The 20,326-nt window shown below is 44.4% G+C and overlaps 1 protein-coding gene across 1 annotated transcript in view; it reads right to left on the bottom strand.

Annotated features, from left to right (window-relative positions):
• CACNA2D4 (calcium voltage-gated channel auxiliary subunit alpha2delta 4) overlaps positions 1–19,667 on the bottom strand; it is a 133,712-nt gene extending 114,045 nt beyond the window's left edge. The window contains exons 1-6 of the mRNA XM_028121034.2: positions 19,492–19,667; positions 16,447–16,528; positions 14,480–14,596; positions 8,079–8,138; positions 6,767–6,929; positions 6,289–6,420 (exon numbers count right to left, since the gene is read on the bottom strand). Of these exons, the coding sequence (XP_027976835.2) occupies positions 6,289–6,420; positions 6,767–6,929; positions 8,079–8,138; positions 14,480–14,596; positions 16,447–16,528; positions 19,492–19,667 (730 nt within the window). The remainder of the gene's footprint in view (positions 1–6,288; positions 6,421–6,766; positions 6,930–8,078; positions 8,139–14,479; positions 14,597–16,446; positions 16,529–19,491) is intronic.
• Between the last annotated feature and the right edge of the window lie 659 nt (positions 19,668–20,326).

Here is a 20,326-nt window from a genome sequence, read left to right as displayed (position 1 = left end):
GTATATATATACAATGGAATATTATGCAACTATCAAAAGGAATGAAATCTTGCCATTTGCAATGACATGGCTGGAACTGGAGGGTGTTATGCTGAGCAAATTAAGTCAGTCAGAGAAAGACATGTATCATATGACCTCACTGATATGAGGAATTCTTAATCTCAGGAAACAAACTGAGGGTTGCTGGAGTTGGGGGGGGTGGGAGGGATGGGGTGGCTGGGTGATAGACATTGGGGAGGGTGTGTGCTATGGTGAGCGCTGTGAGTTGTGTAAGACTGTTGAATCAAAGACCTGTACCTCTGAAACAAATAATACATTATATGTTTAAAAGAGAAAAAAAGAATAAGATAGCAGGAAGGGAAAAATTAAGGGGGGAAATTGGATGGGGAGATGAACCATGAGAGACGATGGACACTGAGAAACAAACTGAGGGTTCTAGAGGGGAGGGGAGTCGGGGGATGGGTTAGCCTGGTGATGGGTATTAAAGAGGGCATATACTGCATGGAGCACTGGGTGTTATATGCAAACAATGAATCATGGAACACTACATCGAAAACGAATGATGTAATGTATGGTGATTAACATAACAATGAAAAAAGCGGAAAAAAACGAAATTTATAACGAAAAGATAACTATAATCGGGTATATTTGGAAATTTTAAAACACTTTTAAACAACTAAAAGATCAAAAAAGAAATCACAGGGAAATTAAAAAATGTATAGAAGCAAATGATAATTTAAACACTACCATGACACCAAAAACTCAGGCAATAACTTCTGTGTATCAGAGGACACAATCAATAGAGTGAAAAGAGAACCATAGAATGGGAGAAAATATTTGCAAATTATTTATTTGATAAGAGGTTAATATCCACAAAACATAAAGAACTACAATTCAAGAACAACAAAAGGAAACAATCGAATTCAAAAATAGGCAAAGGACTTGAATAGATGTTTCTCAAATAAGATATATAAATGGCCAATAAGTACAAGAGAAAATGCTCAACATCCTAGTCATTAGAAAAATGCAAATCAAAAACCATGATGAGATACCACTCACATCCATTGAGATGTGAGTAAAAAATTTTTACATAACAAGGATGGGGAGGAATTGGAACCCTTGTGCACTTGATGGAAATATAAAATGATATAGTTACTATGTAAAACAGTGTGGCAGTTCCTCCAAAAATTAAAAATAGAATTACTATATGACCCAGGAATTCCACGTCTCAGGACATATCCAAAATAAGTGAAAGCAGGGTCTCAAGGAAATATTTGCACATCCCTGTTCATAGTAGCATTATTCACAATAGCTAAAATGTAGAAGCAGCTCAAGTGTCCATCCACAGATGAATGAATAAACAAAATGTGGTCTACCATACAATGAAATATTACTCAGTCTTATAAAGGATGGAAATTCTGACACAGGCTGCAACATGGATGCATCTGGAGGACATTACAAAGTTAAATAGCCACTCATAAAAAGACAAATATTGTAGGATTCCACTTATACAAGATACTTAGAGTAGTCAAATTCATGGAGATAAAAAGTAGATGGTGGTTGCCAGAGGCTGGAAGGAAAAAGGGAATGGTGAGTTATTGTTTAAATTGGTACAGAGTTCCAATTTTGCAAGATGAAGAGAGTTCTGGAGCTGGATGGTGGTGATAGTTGCACAACAACATTAATGTACTTAATGCCACTGAATCAAACACTTAAAGGTCGTTAGGAGTTAGGATGGACAAGAACAAATAATACTAAAATTTGTATGGAACCGCAAAAGATCCCCAAATAGCCAAAGCAATCTTGAGAAAGAACAGAGCTAGAGGAAACACATTCTCTGCTTTCAAATTATACTATAAAGCTGTAGTAATCAAATCAGTATGGTACCGGTACAAAACAGACACACAGATCAATGGAACAAATCAGAAACAAATCCATAATTATATGGTCAATTCATCTACAAAAAAGGAAGCAAGAACATTAACAATGGGAAAGACAGTCTCGTGCTGGGAAAACTGGACAGCTACATGCAAAAGAATGAAATTAGACTCCTTTCTTACACCATATAAAAAATAAACTCAAAATAAATCAAATACCTAAATGTAAGACCTGAAACCATAAAATTTCTAGAAGAAAACATAGTCAATAAGCTCTTTGACATCGGTCTTAACAACATGTTTTTGGATAGGTCTCCTCAGGCAAGGCAACAAAAGCAAAAATAACATGGGACTACATCAAACTAAAAACATTTTGCAGTGAAGGAATCCATCAACAAAGTAAAAGGCAACCTACTGAATGGAGGAAGATATTTGCAAATGATACATACAAGAAGGAGTTGATATTCAAAATATATATAAAAAAACTCATACAACTCAACAACAAAAAAGCAAACAACTTGATTAAAAAATGGGCAGAGGAACCGAACAGACATTTTTCTAAAGAAGATGTACAGATGGCCAACCGACACATGAAAAAATGCTCAGCGTCACTCATCATCAGAGACATGCAAATCAAGCCACAGTGAGACACCACCTCACACCTATCAGAATGGCTAGTATCAAAAAGATAAGAAATAACAAGTGCTGGCAAGCATGAGGAGAAGAGGGAACCCTTGTGCACTGTTGATGGAAATGTAAATTGGTGCAGTCCCTACGGAAAACAGTATGGTGGTTCCTAAAAAAATTAAAAATAAAACTGCCACACAATCCAGCAATTCCACTTCTGGATATTTATTTGAAGAAAATAAAATCACTAATCTGAAAAGATATATGCAGCCCTATGATTCCTGCAGCGCTAACCCAATAGCCGAGACATGGAAGTGACGTAAGTATTCACTGATAGATGAATGGATAAAGAAGATGTGGTATATATACACAATGGAATATTGCTCAGCCATAAAAAGAATGAAATCTTGCCATTTGCAATGACATGGATGGAGCTAGAGAGTATTATGCTAAGTGAAATAAGTCAGACAAAAACAAATACTTTATGTGTGGAATCTAAAAAGCAAATGAACAGACAAAACAAAACAGAGACTCACAGATACAGAGAACAAATTGGTGGTTGACAGAGGTGAGGGGGTTAGGAAATGGGCAAAGGAGGTGAAAGGGATTAAGAGATACAAACTTCTAGTTATAAAATAAATAAGTCACAAGGATGTAATGTACAACATAGGGAATATAGTCAATAATATTGTAATAACTATAGTCACAGAGGGTAATGAGCTTTCAAGGTGATCCTTCCATAATGTATAAAAAAAAACTGAATCACTATGTTGTATGTCTGAAATTAATATAATATGTATATCAATTATAATTTCATTTTAAAAGGTAGGGTGATAAGTTTTATGTTATATGTATTTTACCATAATTAAAAAAATTTAAAACCCACTACTAATCACACCCTGTAAGATGCAGCAAAATTGGAGCTTCTAGGGCCAAGGTCTCGCCATAAACGCTTACTTTAGAAACAAAGGAAGGCCAAAAATTAAAGCTAAGTGTCCAATTTAATAAGTTAGAAAGAAGAACAGCAGAGAGATCCAAGGAAAGGGAGAAGAGGAGATAAGATCGGAACTGAAACAGATTACATGGAGGCAAGAGACGGTACCTGAGGAGGACTAACAAAACAGAGAACCCAGTGGTAGAATGATAAAGAAAAAAATGAGTAATACTATAGATAAAAAGGGGAAATAATTATAGATAAAGCAGAGATTAAAAAGGTAACAGAATAAATAGCTTCCTGGAAATAATTTTGAAAACTCAGACAAAATGGATGGAATCTCAGAAAAAGTATTTTACCAAATTAAGAAGGAATAGAAAGGCTTATTAGTCCTGCAAGTATCAAATATATTGAAGTGCTAGTTTGAAATCTTTCCATAAAAAAAAATCAGGCCTATATGGTTTTATAGATGAATCCTAACAAGCTTTCAAGGAAAACATCACTCTAATTTATTTAAATACTTCCAAAAACCAGAAAAAGAGGGAATATTTCCCAGTTTATTCTATGAAGCTAGTATAATTTTGAAAACCAGACAAAGACAGTACCAGAAAAAGAAATTACAAGACCATTTCACTCATGGGTGCAAAAAATCTAAACAAGATACTAGTAAACTAAATCCAGCAATGCATAAAAGACCAGTTTGCTATAGTCAAGTTAGGTTTTCATAATAACGTAAAGACGTGTTAACATTAGGAAAGGCAATGGCAGACGGAAGACATAATAGGCATTTCACAGAAGAAGAAAAACATACAACAAATGACATATGAAGAAAGAGATGCTCAGCTTCACAAGTGATGGAGGAAATGCAATGCCAGACCACAGTGAAATACTATTTTGTACTAAAGTGTTATTAACAAAAATGGTTAATGTTTCACAATACCCAGGGTTTGAGAAAATGTGGATCAACAGAATTTCTTATTCATGGCTGGTGGGAATTTAATTAGTGCAAGCATTTTGGAAAACAATTTTGCACTTTCTTGTCATAGTTGAACGGTCACGTATCTTAAGACCTAGCAATTCTATCCCTAGGTACATGCCCAAGAGAAGCTCTTATAATATGTCTTGGGACACATGCATAGGAAATGTTCATAGCAACCCTGTTCTTAAAAGTAAAAAAACAAAACAAAACAAAACAGAGAAGAAAAATAAAAAAACTGCAAACAACCCAGACAGGATCAGGAGGATGAATAAACTGATACATTGGCCCCCAAGAATATGATGCAGGAACAAAAATGACAAGGTACAGATATATGTGACAACCCAGATGAATGTTGCTAATATAATACTGAATGAAAAAGCAAGCTCTGAAAGCCTATACATAAAACCAGTTTAATAATTTCCAAAAATGAGCAAAACAAAACACATATTTTTAAGCAGATGTGTGTGTGTGTGTGTGTGTGTTTGTAAATATGAGATAAGACTAAATAACTAAGCAGACAGCCAAAAAATTTAAAATGGAGGGGTAAGTTCGAAGCGCAGGATAGCTGTTACCTGGTCAGTTGGGGAGGGTGGGACTGGGGGGAAGTTGGGGGACCAAGGGCAGATCAGAGGAGGAGCATATTAAGTAGTTAGAGGTTTGGTAACATTCTAGTTTTTGCATCAGTGATGTATATACAAGCATTCGTTATATTATAGACAAAAATAAAAATAAAATAAAATAAATAGAAATAGGCCTGCATGGACTCACGGGAACAGTGGTACCATGCATCACGCATACAGACAATATATATCCAGATATTGGAGTGCATGGTTGATTCACTTGGTTTTTGATGTAAATGGTCTAGATTATTGCTTCAGTTCCCCACTCTGTCAAGCGTGTGTGGGCATGACCCGATCGGAGCCAGAGACAGGCAGCTAGAGATATCAGACAGATAGTCAACCCAATACTGTCCTCCCGAGGGCTGACATGTATCTGTAAATGTGGTGTGGGTGTGAGAAATTGCCCCTTTCTTTGCCAACTGATGGGCCATAACTGGACTGTGTTTTTTGCACACAAGTTGATGTTTCTGGAAGCCCTGATGTGGCAGAAATATTTGCAGGAATTCTACCCTGGAGAAGACCTGAGGGACATGTGAGTTGACTTCAAGCAAGGGCATGCGAACAACAGGAACCCTGTGGATTCTAAGATCCCTGTGTAGTCCCATAGAGGAACTGACTTTTCCAGCCTGGGGACACAGAGGGGTCCTTTAGGATTTTTCTGCTTTCCTGTCTCAGAAAAACAGGACAACTTCAAGACTTTATAGACAGTGTGCTAAGATATAAAAATGGGTTGCAGTAAAATGCAAACTTCATGGTAGATGTTTCTGTTTTCTATTTTTATTGATGGACAAGGGATCTTTCTCCATGCCACCCATTTAGTTGACCACTAGTCACATACTAACCTATGACACTTTCTACATTGCTGTTGAGCACTTCAAATGAGTATCCTCCATGTCTCCAATTAGGATGTAAATTTCTTAAGATCAAGACTTGTTTTATCCTATTTTTGCATTTTCCATAGTGCTTTTCATGGGACAAGAGTTTAATGTGGGCATTTTGGGGCTGGTTACCATGGTGTTTGATGGTTTCATTCATTCATTCATTCATTCATTCATTCATTTGACAGCTATTTCTTGTAAATGTGCTTATCATGTTGTGAAGAATGTCAAAATGTGGGTTGGAGATACTTTTGGATAGGAGGGGGGGCCCATTCACTGGGGGCCTGAGTGCCCCTGAGTGTCTTCAATGTCTCTATTGCCCTATTCCCAGAAAAAGCCGGAAGGCCACGGAGATGCCTCCTGATGTCCCTACCTGGATAGATCCTGAAGAATCCAGTGGAGCTGCCAAAATATTGCCAGGTCAGTGTTGGGTCTCTCTGGAAGTTCTCCACAAAAACAGGGTTCAAGGCTTCAGACATGTAGACTCCATTTAAAATGTCTGGGTCTAAAGGGTGAGATTATAGAAGGAATTGCTGGGTAAACAAAGTCAGAAGCAATAGTGACCAGTTCTTCATCTGCTGACCACACACACACAGCCTGCAGTGATGCTGTTCACAACTGCCTGCTACCTCACACTCGGAGAGCCACACGAACACCCTCTAATCCAGGAACACTGAGCTTTCTCTCAGCCCAGACTTGTGTAGAATCCTTTTTCATGTTCTCTTCAGTCAAGGAGGTTGGAGACTCAGTTTACACTCTGCAGGGCTTCTCAGGAAAATAGAGGCACAGCATTAAAACTCACAGTACAAGCTGATCAGAGAGGGCCAGGTGGTGGTGGGGCAGGGAGTTACCTTTGTTGTACACGTTGGTGGGCAGCTGCACGCTGCTGATGGAGGTGTTCACCATCAGGTTGCTGAAGTGTGCGTTGGACTCAAGGATAAACTCAGCCCCCAGCTCCACGTAATTGCCGTTTTCGTCCCTCTCGTTGATCAGGACAGAGTTGTAATAGTCAAACTAGGGTGGAAGGGAATGAGCAGGACAGACAGTATGGACACAAGAGGCCCACAGGGTGAGAGAGAGAAAAAGAAATGGCACAGTTGAGAGGACTCAGATGTGAGAGATGGGGTCAGACAGACTGATAGCATCCATACCAGCAACACCCATGGACAATGCAGGCAGTAATCTGCATCACGCATACAGACAATACATATCCAGATACTGGAGTGCATGGTTGATTCACTTGGTTTTTGATGTAAATGGTCTAGCTTATTGCTTCAGTTCCCCACTCTGTCAAGCGTGTGTGGGCATGACCCGATTGGAGCCAGAGACAGGCAGCTAGAGATCCAGGGTGAGGTAAAGAGACAGAGGCAGCCTCATGGGTTTCACCATTTTTTTTTCCAGTGTGGGGAGCTCCTAGAGACCCAGAATGGTGGTGAGGCTTCTCTCTTTAAGAAACAGCCTGTGACCCCGATGCTCCTCTGAGGAGTCAGCAGTGTACTCTTTGGCTCTAACAGGCAATGTTGGGGGGATTTCTATCTGTCCACAGTCACTTTCTACTTCTCCATCCGTTTGACATACAGAGCTGACCATTCACAATTTCCTCACTCTTGTGTTTTCCAATTTCAGTGTCTTTTCTTTTCCCTCAGCTTCTCCATGCCCTTTCTGCTCAAATCTCCCTCAGCCTGAGGCTGGCCCTACTGCCACCCTATCTGCAGGAGTGTCCGAGCCTCTGCCCCTTCCCTTCTGTATTCTTTTAACTCTGTTTACCAACTCTCATGGGCTCGTTACATGCCATATGCTAAAGTTATTTGGTCTACGAGTTTCCTGACTTTCTAATCTTTGCAGAGGCTAGCACATTGCAGTCGGCAGTAAATGTTTATGGAATGGGTGGATTACCACTCTGTCCCCTGCTCCCCAAGTCTTGAGAGTTCTCTCTCCTACCTGGTCCACAAATCTCTTCTCAAAAGACCAGAGACCATTTCAGAATCAAACTATTGTAGGTTCATACAGATCCTGTGCACATTAAAAGACAGTGTGGGACCTCCCACCTCCCCCCCACCCCCACTCCGTATCTTGTACTCAGGTGACCCTGGCCCTTGGTGGGGGTTGGGCCATCGGTCATTATACTGTCCCTGCAGCAGGTCTGGGAGCAGGAGGACTCACCACCAGAGACTCATTGAATTCATGGTTCAGGTCAGCCTCCTCAGCAGCCTCTACCAGATTCTGCAGGACAGGGACACAGAAGGGAGAATGAATGGGCAAAACGAGGTCAGCAGGTCTTTAATAATTGCTCCTGCTAAGAATACACCCAAGAAAACCGAAAAGAGGTACTCAAACACTAACTTGTGCACAATGGTTTAGAGCAGCACTACTCACAATGGCCAAAAGGTAAATGCATATTACTCAGTGAAAGCAGCCAGTCTGAAAATGCTATATCCTGCACTCCAACTACATGACATTCTGGAAAAGGCAAAACTGTGGAAACAGGAAAAAGATCAGTGGTAGCCAGAGGTTTGTGGGGAGGGAGGAATGAATAGGCAGAAAACAGAGGATTTTTTAGGGCAGTGAAACTACTCCATATGATCTATAACGGTGGATACATGTGTCAAAACGCATAGAACGTACCACACCAAGAGTGAGCCCTCATGTAAACCATGGACTTTGGCTGATAATGATGTGATAATGTAGGTTCATCAATTGTAACAAATGTACCTCTCCAGTGGGAAGTGCTGAGAGCTGGGGAGACTGTATTTGTGGGGGCAGGGGTATATGGGAACTCTGTACTTTCTTCAAAATTTTGCAGTGATCCTAAAACTGCTTTAAAAATAAAGTCTAGGGGCACCTGGTGGCTCAGTCGGTTAAGCGTCTGCCTTCAGCCCAGATCATGATCCCAGAGTCCTGGGATCAAGTCCTGCATCGGGGTCCCTGCTCCACGGGGAGTCTGCTTCTCCATCTGCCACCCCCCCATGCTTGTGCGTGTGCTCTCTCTCTCTGAAATAAATAAATAAAATCTTAAAAAATAAACATAAAAAATAAGTCTATTAAATGTGTGTATGTGTATATACATATATTCACATATGTATCTACTGTACACACATACATACAAATATATGTATTCAGTAGTCGAAAGATAGAAACAATCCAAATGTTCATCAACTGATGAACATCCCAACAAAATGTGGGATACTCATAAATGGAAACTTTTTCAGCCATAAAAATAAATGAGTTCTGATACATGTTAAGACATGGATGAAACTTAAAAGCATGAAGTGAAAGACTCCAGATATAAAAAGGTTACATATTGTATAATTCCACTTTTGTGAAATATCCAGAATGGAATATCTATGGACAGAAAGCAGAATAATGATTGCCAGGAGCCAGGGGGGTGAGGGAATGGGAGTGACTGCTTAATGGGTTACAGGGTTTCTGTTTGGGAGTGATGAAAAGTTCTGGAATTAGATAGTGATGATAGTTTCATGGAGTGTATCTCATGCCACTGAACTGTACACTTTAAAAATGGTTAAAATAGTAACTTTTATATTTATTTTATTTTCTTTTTAGAGAGAGAGAGCATGTGAGAGTGTGAGCAGGGGAGGAAGGGCAGAGGGAGAGGGAGAGAGATTCTTAAGCAGGCTCCATGTCCAGTACTGAGCCCAGTGCCAGGCTTTATCTCATGACTCTGAGATCATGACCTGAGCCTAAACCAAGAGTCAGATGCTTAACTGACTGAGCCAACCAGGCACCCCACTGGTAAATTTTATATTATGTGTATTTACCACAATTAAAAAAAAAAAAAAGAACTCCAGCATTGCAGAGCATCATGGGAAGTAAGGAAATTAAAGGAGACACAGATCACAGGAAGATCCTTTTTCATGAATTGGAAGAATTAATATTGTTAAAATGACCATACTACCCATCAGCTACAGCAACTTCTTTCATGACACATCTCCAAAGGCAAGGGAAACAAAAGCAAAAATGAACTTTTGGGACTTCATCAAGATAGAAAACTTCTGCACAGCAAAGGAAACAGTCAACAAAACTAAGAGGCAACCCAAGGAATGGGAGAAGATATTTGCAAATGACATATCAGATAAAGGGCTGGTATCCAAGATTTATAAGGTACTTCTCAAACTCAACACCCAAAAAACAAATAATCAAGTCAAAAAATGGGCAGAAGACATGGACAGACACTTCCCAAAAGAAAATATACAAATGGATAACAGATGCATGAAAAAATGTTCAACATCATTAGCCATCAGGGAAATACAAATCAAAACCACACTGAGATACCACCTTATACCAGTTAGAATGGCAAAAATTAACGAGGCAGGAAACAACAAATGTTGGAGAGGTTGTGGAGAAAGGGGAACCCTTTTACACTGTTGGTGGGAATGCAAGTTGGTACAGCCACTTTGGAAAACAGTATGGAGGTTCCTCAAAAAGTTAAAAATAGAGCTACCCTAGGACCCAGCAATTGCACTACTGGGTATTTACCCCAAAGATACAGATGTAGTGAAAAGAAGGGACACATGCACCCCAATGTTCATAGCAGCAATGTCCGCAATAGCCAAAGTGTGTAAGGAGCTGAGATGCCCTTCAGCAGATGAATGGATAAAGAAGATGTGGTCCATATATACAATGGAATATTACTCAGCCATCAGAAAGGATGAATACCCAACTTTTACATCAACATGGATGAGACTGGAGGAGATTATACTAAGTGAAATAAATCAAGCAGAGAAAGACAATTATCATATGGCTTTACTCATATGTGGAACATAAGGAATAGCACAGAGGACATTAGGGGAAGGGAAAACTGAAGGGGTGGGAATCAGAGGGGGAGACAAACCATGAGAGACTATGGACTCCAGGAAACAATCTGAGGGTTTCAGAGGGGAGGGGGTCGGGGGATGGGGTAGCCTCGTGATGGGTATTAAGGAGGGCACGTGTTGTGATGACCACTGGGTGTTATACGCAAATAATGAATCATGGAACACTACATCAAAAACTAATGACATACTGTAAGGTGACTAACATAACATAATAAAAAAAGTGGGACTAATAATACCAAAAAAAATGTCCATACTACCCAAAGTGATCTATAAACTCAATGCAATCTCTATCAAAGTCCCAAAGTCATTCTTTACAGAAATAGAAATAACTACTGTAAAATTCATATGGAACCATAGATGACCTTGACTAGCCAAAACCATCTTGGGCAAGAATAACAAATCTGATTTCACATCACACTTTCCTGATTTCAAAGTATATTACAAAGCTACAATAATCAAAGCAGTTGATATTGGCACAAAATCAGACATATAGACAAATAGAACAGAACAGAGCCCAGAAATAAATCCATACAGTTACAATCAACTGATCTTTAAGGTGCTAAGTACACACAATGGCAAAAAAATAGTCTCTTCAATAAATGGTGTGGGGAAAAGTATCTACATGCAGAAGAATTAAATTGGACCCTTATCACACACCAAATATGAAAATCAACTCAAAATAAATTAAAGACCTAAGTGTAAGAGTTGAAATTATGAAATTACTAGAAGAAAGCATAGAGAAAAAGCTTCTTGACACTGGTCTTTCTTTGGGGGGGGGCATATGATATCAAAAACACAGAGAACAAAAGTGAAAATAGAAATGGGATTGCATCACCCATACCTACTTTTGCTTTTGTTGTCTGCATCAAACCAGAAAGCTTCTGCACACCAAAGGAAATAATCAACAGAATGAAACTACGGTTGGGAAAATTGGAGAGCTACATGCAGAAGAATGAAACTGGACCACTTTCTTACACTGTCCAGGAAAATAAACTCAAAATGGATTAAAGACCTAAATGTGAGACCTGAAACTATAAAATTCCTAGAAGAAAACACAAGGAGTAATTTCTTTGACATTGACCATAGAAACATTTTTCTAGATATGTCTCCTCTGGCAAGGGAAACAAAAACAAAATTAAACTTTTGGGACTATAGCAAAATAAAAGGCTTTTGTACATGAAAGAAACCATCAACAAGATAAAAAGGCAACCTACTGAATGAGAAAAGATATCTGCAAATGATATATCTGATAAGGCATTAATATCCAAAATATACAAAGAATTTATACAATGCCACAGAAAAAAACCCCAGAATAATCCAGTTAAAATGGGCAGAAGAACTGAATAGACATTTTTCCGAAGAAGACATCCAGATGGCCAACAGACACATGAAAAGATGCTCAACATCACTAATCATCGGGGAAATGCAGACTAAAACCACAATGAGATACCTCTTTACAGCTGTGAGAATGGCTAAACTCAAAAACACAAGAAATAACGAGTGTTGGTGAGGATATGAAGAAAAAAGAACCCTTGTGCCCTGCTGGTGGGAATGCAAATTGGTGCAGCCGCTGTGGAAAAGAGTATGGAGGTTCCTCAAAAAGTTAAAAGTAGAAGTACCAGATGATCCAGTAATTCCACTACTGGGTATTTACCCAAAGAAAATAAAAACACTAATTCAAAAAGATATTTGCTTCCCTATGTTTATTGTAGCATTACTTACAATAGCCAAGGTATAGAAATAACTCATTTGCTCATTGATAGATGAATGGATAAAGATGTGGTAAAAAATAAAATAGAATATTACTCAGTGATAAAAAAGAACGAAATCTTGCCATTTGCAACAACATGGACGGACTTAGGGGCTGTATTGCCGAGTGAAATAAGAAAACTAATGTAGAAAACTGATGCACAGCAATGTGACTTTAGTTGACAGTATTGTATTGTGTTCTTGCAATTTGCTAAGAGGGTAGATCTTGGGTGTTCTCATTACACATACAAGAATAAATAAAGGACAGAAGGAGGGAGGGAAGGATGGAAAGAAGGAGGGAAGGAAAAAGTAACTGTGTGAGGAGATGGATGTTGATTGGCTTGGTTGAGAAGAGTATTTCACAATGTATATGTATATTTTTGGGTCATCAGTTTGCACACCTTAAATATACACAATTTTTTTTAATTGTCAATTATACCTCAATAAGTCTGGGGGAGGGGCGGGGTAGAAAGGACCTGAGCTCCTATTCTGGCTTTGTCAGGGTGCAAGCCACTAAGCCTCTCAGAGTCTCTATCCATACAACTGTATATTAGGTAAAATAATCCAACCCCCAAACCCTAGGATGTGAGGAAGAAATTCCACAGGGCAAAGATAATTTTAGTGCTGCTTTGCAGGAAATTTCCCCATGGATGCCCCTGTAGAAGGGCCTGTGACTGAGGCCCCAATGTAACCCCCAGGCGGGAGAGGGTCTGGTGCTTGGAGATCTGCAGAGCAAGCACTCTTTTGGTTGGTTTTCCTCAATTGAAGCCGTGGGAAAGACAGTGCAACCGGAGCCCCAGAGAGCCCAGGGCCCTGGCCTCTGGGAGTGCACCAGGATTACTTTTGCTCTAGCACCACAAGGACCAGCACCCGAAGTGGTGCATTCTTGCATCCCGATGTCTTTGCCCAGAGAGGTGTTTTAAACAGCACTGCAGATAGAAGGAGGCAGACATTACTGCCCGTGTTGGTTGTATGTGAGATCAATGTCCTCCTGCTGTAGCCTGGGATGAGCTCTCCAGTCCCCAAGTTATCTTCTCTGATGCTACGATCCCTCTCCCCTAAGCTGTAGAAAAGAGGCTGCAAATTGTAACTTGTGGGAAAGAAGGCCCCAGCGACTCTGACACTGATGCTTCACAGAATATGGGTTTTGATGGGGAGGTGGGGAGCCAGGCAGGCACACTGGTCAGGCTGCAGCTTGCTCTCTCCCCAACCCCTGCCCTCTGTCTCCCCTGCACAATCTACCATCCTAGCTCCGTCTCCTCTCGCCTTGTTTTCCTGGTTCCCCCAAGAGAGGCCTTTTGGGGATAAGACTGGTCTTGGATGGCCAGATTTCTGGCTGGGTGGAGCAGGGACTGTGTCTCTCCAGCCAGCCAGGTCTCTGCAGACATTGGGTAGGTGGATGTGCAGTGTGGGAATCACCTGAGCACGAGCCCAGCACTCTAAGTACCTCTGCTGGCTGGGTGGCCTTCAGAGCACGTGGGTGCCGTGAAGGGTGGGTTGATATGCAGAAGAGGAGAGCATGGAGGGAGGAGTAGGGGAAGGAGAAAAGGGGAGCAGAGAAAAGGGAGAGGAGATGAGGGAGCTTGCTTTTCGAGCTCTCCATCCAGCTATATTCCCTTCCAGCCATCAGCTATCCATCCATGCCCCTGTTCATTCAGCTGGTGACCCCCAAAACTCTTACTCTGTACCTGCTCTATGCCCGTCTCTGAATATGAGGTTGTGACGCAGAACCCCTCTTAACACTGTAGGTTGACCCTATTGTATTGGACACGGTTCCCTCAGGCAGAGCTCAAATTCCAGCCCCCACCTCTCTTCCCTTTATTCCCAACATTTTCTCCTTTACAAGGATCTTTTGGCTCATGAAGATACAAGGCAGACACTCATAAGGTAGGAAGAGGGGATAAAGGGGCACAACATTGAGGGTCATTTTGGTGTCATGGGTGCTGGGGTGGAACCCCCCACAAATCATAGAACTTAGAGTACCTTGACAGCCTCTACTTTCCTGCGGAGCATGGCTTCCATGTCCTCTGAGAACTTCCTCACCAGCTCTAAGCCATCCACCTCCAAGATACTCAGACTGGGCTCCACATCCTTGTATTTCTGTGCAGGAGAAGTGGGAGAGATGGGCACCTGTAGTCCTGTAGATGATTATGTGTGGCCTCCATCTTCTCAAGTAGTGCATTCACACCTGTGAAGTCTTGTTGACTCAACAAGAGGCAAGGACAGCCTCTCCCCTTCTGGTATAATCTCCCCCACTAACATTAATAGCTGACTTTTATCAAAGTTCTCTCTGTTCCAGGAACTCTGGACATTAACGTTGTGGTTAATATCCTTAAAAGGGAGTAGACTGAGGCTCAGAAAGTCAACAAACTTGACCAAGGTCACACAGCCAGTGAATGGAGGACCTGGGATGGCCCAGGTCTCCCAGATTTCTTTATGCAAGCATGCTGCCTCCCTGGGGCTGCTCACAGGGACTATGAGACATCAGTTCATCTTTCCCTGATGTCCCGTGGTATCAGCGTGCCCCTGCTCGCAACCATGTGAACTATAATTCTCACTGCCTGGGCAGAGCTCAGCAGCAGCTGTAAGTATTCATTCTGCTGAAGGAACTGGAGAACCTAGGAGAGTTAAGAGAGCTGGGTTCAAGTCTACTCTCTGGGCCCGCAAGGAGATAATCTCTCACCTACTGTTTATGTCACTAATGTCTAATGACCCCATTTGGCAACCTAGTGGCCATGTGACCTCAGGCGAGTTACTCAGTTTCCTCATCTATAAGATGTGACATCTGCATGGCTTTAGAGCACGCTCACAGAATGCTTTTACCCAAAACGGCCACGTCATTATTGCCATATCTGCCTCACCCGGGGTTGGAGGGCACAAATGAGAAAATCAAATGGACCTGGTGCTTTGCTGGGTGGAAGCTCCACATGAGCGGAAGTGGGTCTGAGCTGTCATTGCTAGAGTGGCCTGTCGTGGGCTTGGGAGAGGGAGCCACCCGCCTGGCCCTGCCCACTCCCTCCAGGCCCGACCAGCAGCCGGAGGAAGGGGCTGCAGTATGGCCACGCGCAGGCATAAAACCTGAGATTTGCTCTTAGCAACATTTAGAAAATGGTGAAGATCGTAGTCACTTCATGAAGTTGTGGTGAGAATTAAATCGTGAATATAAAGCTCTTAGCAAAAGGTAATAATAGAGAATGGCAGGCTGTTATTAAATCCGGTCTGGGAGTTATAAATATCAGAGAAAATGATGTTTATAATCCAGTAAGAGCACAGACTCGGTATCAATCTGCAATAAAGCAATTAATAAAGGCGAGGGGGAGCTGGTGCACCGTCCTGCCCATCAGGCCCTGCTTCCTGCCCGGGTGCCAGACGTGGGCTAGACCTCAGCGAGGGCCCCATGTGGGCGCTCTGCAGTGCCGGGCATGGCTGGAGGTCCTGAGAGCTGGAGGTCAGGGAAGCTCTCCCCGCAGAGGGCCACAGTCCTGCTCATCTACTTCTCCTGCCCAAGCAGCCCCTGCAGGCATTGCGCCCTTTCTCTGGCCTCCCCATCCCTTGCTCACAGGTGTCACGGCTACATCCCACTCTGCTCACACCTGCTCCCTCTCCCTTTTATTCTTCACAGAACCCCCCCAAATAAATCTCTTGCCCATCTGATTTCATCCCTTGCTGATTTGATTCCATCCAGCCTCTGGGGGATCTGAGCTGACCCTCTGCTCTTGGCCACTCCACCCTACTGTCCCCACTGACTTGCTCTGTGACTTGGGCAAATCATTCCCTTCCTGGGCCTCAGTTTGCCCATCTGAAAATGAGGAGAAAGGATTAGATGATCTCTAAGACCCCTTACGGCATGGACATTTGAGGATTAGAGGACTCTGCTTCTCCACCAGGAGAAGTCCCCGGCTGACTGCCCTCTGACCACCCTGCACGCTCCCCGGGTGGGAGTTACTGACCTTCTGCAGCAAGAGTGAGCCGGAGTACTTGGTCACGGTGTTATACAGGTCCCGGCCGAAGGTGTCTGCCCACAGCTTCACTCTGCCGGGCAACAGAAGTGCGCTCAGCAGCTGCCCTGAGGTGGCAGGGCGGACAGGCTGGGAAACATAGCCTGACACCAAGCCCCCAAGGGTTCTGATTTGTGAGTGAAGAATAGAGAGGATAGAAGGGGAAGAGGCTGTGGACGGGCCCAGGCCAGGGTGGGGAGGACCCTGAGGACAGAAACAGGAACTGCTTGGCACCACAACTTCTCAATGGACCATGCCCTTCAGTGTGCCCTGCTCAAGGTCACTACCGGCCACCAAATCCTCTCTTGAAACTTCAGAGGGGACATGAGGCTGGGGGCAGAGGAAGAGGCTCTGAGCTTCTTCTGCGGAGGCGAGAGCAGGCCAGGCAGGGAGGGTGTGAGAAGGCCACCCTTCACCCGGGGTGCAGGCAGCTTCGTGGAGAAGCCCTGACCTCTCATCCATCCCTGGAAATGCACTAAGATCCCGCCACCTGGGCAGGCTGGTGGCATCCTGCGGTGAGTACACAGGACCTCATCTGAGCATCTCCGGATGGAGCAAAATGAGCTTGTCCACATGATCCTGTCAAGGTTGCATTCATGCAGTAACCAACCAATAATTATTGAGGTCCTACTATGTGCCAGCCATTGCACACAGTGCTGGAGCCACATCGTGGTCCTTACCTTTGTAAAACCCTCAGTGAGAGGGACACCCCTCCACATACAGATAGCATAATACATGTGTGAAGCTGAAGGGTGCCAACAAAGCTTGGGGAGGGGTAGTGGTGGTGCCAGGAGGCTTCTTGGGACAAGTGGGATCTGAGTTCAGTGTTAGAAGTTTGGGAGAGTTGAACTTGCCAAAGAGATTTGGAAGAGATTTCCAGGTAGAGAGTATAGAAGAGCTTGGAGGAGTCAAAATTGACTTCAGGTTTCTAGCTTGGGTGGTTGAGCTGATGATGGTGTTATTGAATAAAATTAAGAATATCAGGAAGATCGGAGGGGGGTGGTACAAGTTGGGGAGGGTGGAAGGTGATGAGGGTCCCTTGTGATATGTAGAATGTGAACATCCTTCCTGTTTCAGGGCTACTGAGTGCCATAGGGCAGGTTGTGCACTGCACAACTCCAGAAGGCACCAATTGCATTATATCTTGAAAGACACACACTTGAATTTAAAACCTCACATGATCTTCAGGAAGAGCTGTCCATAGGCAATGCGTATGCGAGTCTAACAAGTACAGGCAGGGCTGAGAGAGTCATTAGCACACAAGTGGGAGTTGAAATCCTGAAGGTAGAGGGATTCTCTCAAGGAGATGTGTAGCATGAGAAGAGCTGTGAGTGGAAGACACACCCTGGGGGACACCAACAATCTCAGGGGCAGGCAGAGGGAAAGGATTGCTTGAGGAGGACAGAAGTTTCATTCAGGTGCCTGAGGAGACCCAGGAGAGCTCATTGATTGTCAGGGAAGTTGAGTCATCGAGATTCAAGGAAAAGGGAATCCAGGGAGAGGAGGCCAGGAATGTCTAGTGGATTGGGCAGGGAGGAAATCTTTGGGGATCTTGGTGGGAACAGATTTGGGAGGGCAGTCGGAGCCTGGCAGGGGGTGGAGGCTGAGGGCTGAGTGGGAAGGGAGGGCATGGCTGGACGTGAGGAGATGTGGTGTCATTGGGGTGCACAAGACTGAGAGGGGGATTCAGCAGGGGAGAGAGGAGGGCTGGTGTCAAGGGCCTGGCAGAGGTCCGGCTCCCGGGGAGAGCGTGGGGGCAGATGCAGGCAGGTTTGAAGGCCAATAACCTCGGCCAACTGTCGAGGTTTCTATGTCGATGGTCCAGTCTGCAGTTCTCTGCAACCAAGGCCTGGATTCCAGCCACCTTTACTCAGCACTCAGCCTATCCCCAATGTCTCCTTCTGCTATTAGTTGGTGTGTGTTCTGGGGATAGAAAATTATTCTCAACATCTCCCTCAGCAACAGACAGTCATATGGCCCAGCAGTGGGGGAAGCGTGGGTCAAGCTGACCTGAGTTTAAATTCTGACACTTCCGTTTACTGCCTATGTGAACGTGGGGAGGTCGCCTAACCTCTCTGAGCTTGTTTCCTCAACTGCACAGCACCATGCCAGGCTTTGAAACTACTAGTAGAGGCTCTGCAACCCAGCGTGAACAGTGCTGCTGAAATCCACCGCCCACAACACGCATTGTTCGGCCTCCCGGTCCCCAGGGCTGTTCAGACGTGAGACTGGCAGCTGGCTCTGGCAGCCTGACCATCATGCTGGACTTGAGTGGCCGGACCCGGGTATGGACTGAGCGAGCTGCCCCTGCCGTCTAAAGTGCTCTGCTCCCCACGTATCTCAGCCATGTCTTTTTTTAATAGGCCCGCCAGAGCAAAGGACTGAAAAACAGACAGTCTCAGCAATTCAGCTTTATACCAAAGTGCACATGACTGATAGCAGATTCCTTCCTGGAGCTGGCCTGAGCGACAGGATGCAGAAGGGGGTCTGGAAGGAGGCAGGAAGGGAAGACGACGACCAAAGTCCAATTTCCCTCAGCTCCTGGCTGCATGAGGCATTTGGTCTGTTCAGAGCTGCTCTACTCTTTCAGAGTGTCAAAACCCCAATTTCCTCACAAATCCTTAGGGAGCTGTGGTGATCGTTTTGAGTCAGCACAGCCCTTACTCCCAGTGGCCTAATTGCAGAGATTATCCCGGAAGGAGCCTCCCTCTGGCCCGCAGGTGCTCCAGCGCTGCTTGCCTTCCTGAGGCGTGAGGCCCTTGAGATCACTTCTGCCTGAAACCAGCCGGCGTCCGCACAATGGCAGGCGGGGCTCCAGAATGGGAGTCCGGTGGGAAGAGGGGAGGGAAAGGGACAGTGGGCAGTGCAAGCCCCAGGGGAGAGCTCGAAGGAGGCCAGAGGTCAGGGGTAGGAGGGTGGGCAGAGGCTTGAGCTCTCCAGGGGGAAGAAAGGAAGACCAGAGCCAGAGGATTCTATGGAGTGGGGGCTGACGCTTACGTTTCCAGAGGAATCTTGGTCTGCCCGCGTGTGGGGGACAGGAACGTGCTGGAGAGCAGCAGGAACAGCATGACCGCGGTCTTCGGCAGGGAGGCCTGGGCCACCGGCCATGGGCAGCAGGGCCTCCTGAGGTGGGGGGCGCTGGTGTCTAGGTGGAACCTGGGGAGTCCTGGCATGGTGTCTCTGTGGGGCTCAGGGTGAAGGGAGGGAGAGAAGAGAGTGGCCTCCGACCACCAGCTCTGTCCGCCTGTCATCCAGATCCTTGGGACGTCCCCAGGCCTTCTGCCTGCTGAGTCCTGGCAAGCCGGGGTTCCCCCAGCTTCCAGTCTTGTCTTGCTACAACGCTTGGCAAGGGCAGGGGCTTCTCTCTGTCCTGCAGAGGAGCAGTGCACAGAGAAGCCGCCCCACCTGACCAGCAGGCTCCAGGAGGGGGCTGATGATCTGGGCCGGGGGCGGCGGTTATGACAAAATGAACCCGTTAATCTGCTGGCCTCTCCTCTAATCCCCTGCCTGACAGCAGGGAGGAGGAGGTGGCAGAAATGACCTCAGCAGGATTACCCTGATTCCAGAAGACAGGGCTAGGTTCGTTCCATTAGGGCTCAGAGCACAACCTTGTACTTTAAAGAGGCAGAGCTCTTCCTGTAGACTTCTGGACCCAAGGGGAGGAAGATGCTGGGACACTGGTCCGAGAACGACAGGGGACGTTTGTCCAGTGCTCTGACTTACCAAGACATGTCACAAATTGACGTTTTAAACCCGAGAGCCATCCTGGGAGGTCAGTGTCATCATCCCTGTTTTCAGGGGGCCTCTGAGGCACAGGGAGTCTCAGGGACCG

Source organism: Eumetopias jubatus, unplaced genomic scaffold (genome assembly GCF_037043125.1).
Source record: "Eumetopias jubatus isolate StellerSeaLion01/CBP00866 unplaced genomic scaffold, mEumJub1_p1.0 scaffold_8, whole genome shotgun sequence".
Lineage (NCBI taxonomy): Eukaryota > Metazoa > Chordata > Mammalia > Carnivora > Otariidae > Eumetopias > Eumetopias jubatus.
The sequence above is the reverse complement of the archived record's forward strand: the minus strand, read 5'-3'. Positions and strand labels throughout refer to the sequence as shown.